Raw genomic sequence first — 3,041 nt, forward strand, 5'->3', positions numbered from 1 at the left:
CTATTATAAGCACCTGTCTGGTTGTTATAAGACACATTTACCACCGGTTGTTTTTCAGTATTCATCCCTAAGTTTGTATTATGTCTTAGATAGATTGGCAGTCTACTCCCTTGCTTGCTTGTATATAGGTTGATGTTTATCTTCTTTCTGTAGTGCTAATATAGTGATATTGAACTCAACCTTTAATGAGGGTGATGTTCATTGATATGGAGCTCTTCCTCTAATGCTTGTATCCACTGCTGATCATTGTGAATAAACACTAAGTGCACAGTTATATATTTTTTTTTTGGGGGGGGGTTGTCCATTGTTTTTAGTAAGGTATACAATTATTGAAATGTATTGAATTAATTGTGTGTACGTATTCATTGTTCACACTTGGAACAGAGATTAATTCCTCAACTTGTCTGTTCTCAGCTAGAGAAATGAAGAACCCACAGGAGAGCGCTCTTCACGTGGCCACCCCATTGAGGGAGAGCCTTGCCCTAACCAAAGTGGCAGGCACCTCTGTCTATCTGAAGCTTGACTCATCCCAGCCCACAGGATCCTTCAAAATCAGGGGCATTGGACACCTTTGCAAGACAGTGAGTGAATCACCCATATCTACAGCTTAGGCTCATGAGTTAGGAGAGGGAAAGGATGTGGGTGGAGGGAGGGTGTGCTTGTGATAAGACTGGGTGATGGTGTTACATAATAGGTTGTGCTAGTACGCAGCAAATCAGTAGTGGGTTGGAGGTGTGGATGGTGAGGGGGATTGTGTGTATATATATAGCATGTTCCCAGTAGGACCAGTCCAGACCAGTTTGAGGTCAGTCCAAGTCTGAACACCGGGTTATCATGGTAATGCAGGGGGGGGGGGGGGGGGGGGGGGGGGGGTAGTATTTTTAATGTGGGGTCCTTGAGCTCTTCTTGTAAAGGGGAACAGGACTGTGAGTCATGTCATGTGCTCATTGTTGTCTTTCAGTGGGCCAAGCGAGGCTGCGAGAGATTCGTCTGCTGTTCAGGTGAGCAACCGATCACAGCCTTACCTTGAAATCACCATTAAATGTTTTATCACAACACAAGAAGCGTAACATTATTTCAGAATTCCATAAGCTTATGGGCTCTTTCAGACAAGCACTCTCTGTATAGTATCCATTTTCCTAAAGTGGCCGATGTCATTGCTCCATCACAGGAGGAAATGCTGGTATGGCGGCTGCCTACTCTGCCCGTAAGCTTGGTGTACCTGCCACCATCGTCGTGCCCAGTGTCACCCCCAAACCAACAGTGGAGAGGCTGAGGGACGAGGGCGCCAATGTGGTGATTCATGGCAAGGCGCTGAATGAGAGCATTGAATATGGACAACAGCTTGTGGCCAACAACCCTGGATGGATCTTCATCTCTCCCTTTGATGACCCTCTCATCTGGTGAGTGACAGATGCCATATTCAATACACTTCCGCAACATCAGTGTTGCTCTATTCTCTGTGTGTGTAATCTTAGTCATAGTAAGAGTGTTTTCCATGAAATTATGAGGAAAGCTGATTGGCAGAATGGAGCAGGATATCTTATCATGCAATTTTGTGCTGGTGTTAACAAGAGGAGGGATTCAGATCATTTAATCCGACAAGGTTACTGAACCCTTTTTGGCAGACAGATATTTCTGGTTTATTTCATAGCCAAACACTAATTATACACCTCAGCTGAATACACTTCATTGTTATCAGCAGCATTATAATGGAACCTGCAGCCTATGTCTTTTCATGAACAATTTACAACGTAGATCAGTTTGAAAGATAGCTAGTGTTCCATTAAAGCCAGCATAGAACGCTGTATACAAAGCAGATTCTAAGGACTGTTTTGCTATGCGTCATGACATGCTTTGTGAATGAAAACTGAAAACTCACTTTTTCAATGTCTTTTCAATGTGTGTGTAGGGAGGGCCATATGTCTCTGGTGAAGGAGCTGGAGTCCGAGCTGCAGGAGAAGCCTGGTGCGATGGTGTTGTCTGTTGGCGGTGGAGGCCTCATGAACGGGGTTGTTGAAGGACTGCGCCGTGCCGGCTGGAACGATGTTCCAGTCATAGCTATGGAAACTGTGGGGGCACACAGTCTCAATGCTGCTATGAAGGCTGGGAAGTTGATTACTCTGCCTGAGATCACAAGGTAAGAGTCACCCTCACACTGAGAGACCAGAGTCACTGAAACATTACAGCCAAACAGTCATATTTTAGCACAAAAAGGCGATCCCTGTGCACAACAACAATTCTATCATTTTCATCTCCACAGCATTGCCACCACGTTGGGCCTGACAAGAGTATCTGCACAGACCCTGAAACTTGCTGGTGAACACACAGTTTACTCCGAGCTGGTCACAGACCAGGAGGCTGTCAAAGCTGTCGAGCGCTTTGTTGGTGAGTATAACATAACGTAGGCTACAGCTGTGTAGAGGGTCATATGATTACTATACCTAGACATGCCCACATGTCTGACACTAAATTCCTCTTTCTCCCTCCTCCTCCAGACGACGAGAAGGTCCTGGTGGAGCCTGCGTGTGGTGCTGCCCTGGCAGCTGTGTACTGTGACATCATCCCCAGACTGCAGAAGGAGGGCAAGCTGGCGCGGGACCTGGGACCTGTGGTGATCGTGGTGTGTGGAGGCAACAACATCAGCATGAAACAGCTCCAGAAACTGAAGAAGCAGCTGGGCATGTCATCTAGCTAGACAGACAGACATGTTTGCGTCCTGCTTATCCTTTCTCCATCACTCCATTCCTCTATTAACCCGATCCTTCCAGTTGCAGCTCCCCTACTCCATTGGGTACTACCAATAAGGGCATTCAAACAGGTTCATGAACTCCATGGGGCCAAATCATTCCAGACAGTGTGCAGTATAGGCCTACTCTTGAACTCCTGAAAGGGGCTGACTGACTGAAGGATTAACTGACTATGGATTCATCAATAGCCTAATGCTAAGGTAGATACATATTGATAGGCATACAGATAATCTACTACTCTGGCAGTAGTAGTCTTTGAATTGAATAACCTAGATCCACAGGCAGCTGGTG

General features: G+C 46.0%; 1 protein-coding gene across 1 annotated transcript; it reads left to right on the forward strand.

The window, feature by feature from the left end:
- The first annotated feature begins 422 nt into the window (after window positions 1-422).
- On the forward strand, window positions 423-3,041 carry LOC120051212 (L-serine dehydratase/L-threonine deaminase-like). The gene is made up of 6 exons (XM_038997949.1): window positions 423-581; window positions 962-1,001; window positions 1,172-1,403; window positions 1,913-2,140; window positions 2,264-2,388; window positions 2,499-3,041. Exons 1-6 carry the CDS (start codon window positions 423-425, stop codon window positions 2,696-2,698), a joined length of 984 nt encoding a protein of 327 aa, XP_038853877.1. The 3' UTR covers window positions 2,699-3,041.

This window comes from Salvelinus namaycush, chromosome 1, assembly GCF_016432855.1.
Source record: "Salvelinus namaycush isolate Seneca chromosome 1, SaNama_1.0, whole genome shotgun sequence".
Taxonomy (NCBI): domain Eukaryota; kingdom Metazoa; phylum Chordata; class Actinopteri; order Salmoniformes; family Salmonidae; genus Salvelinus; species Salvelinus namaycush.

Bases quoted from the DNA above. Each gene is read 5' to 3' on its own strand.
- LOC120051212 (XM_038997949.1), top strand. From the start codon at position 423: ATGAAGAACCCACAGGAGAGCGCTCTTCACGTGGCCACCCCATTGAGG. The intron at 1,002-1,171 runs GTGAGCAACCGA...GCTCCATCACAG, and splicing joins GAGATTCGTCTGCTGTTCAG to GAGGAAATGCTGGTATGGCG. The intron at 2,389-2,498 runs GTGAGTATAACA...CTCCTCCTCCAG, and splicing joins AGCTGTCGAGCGCTTTGTTG to ACGACGAGAAGGTCCTGGTG.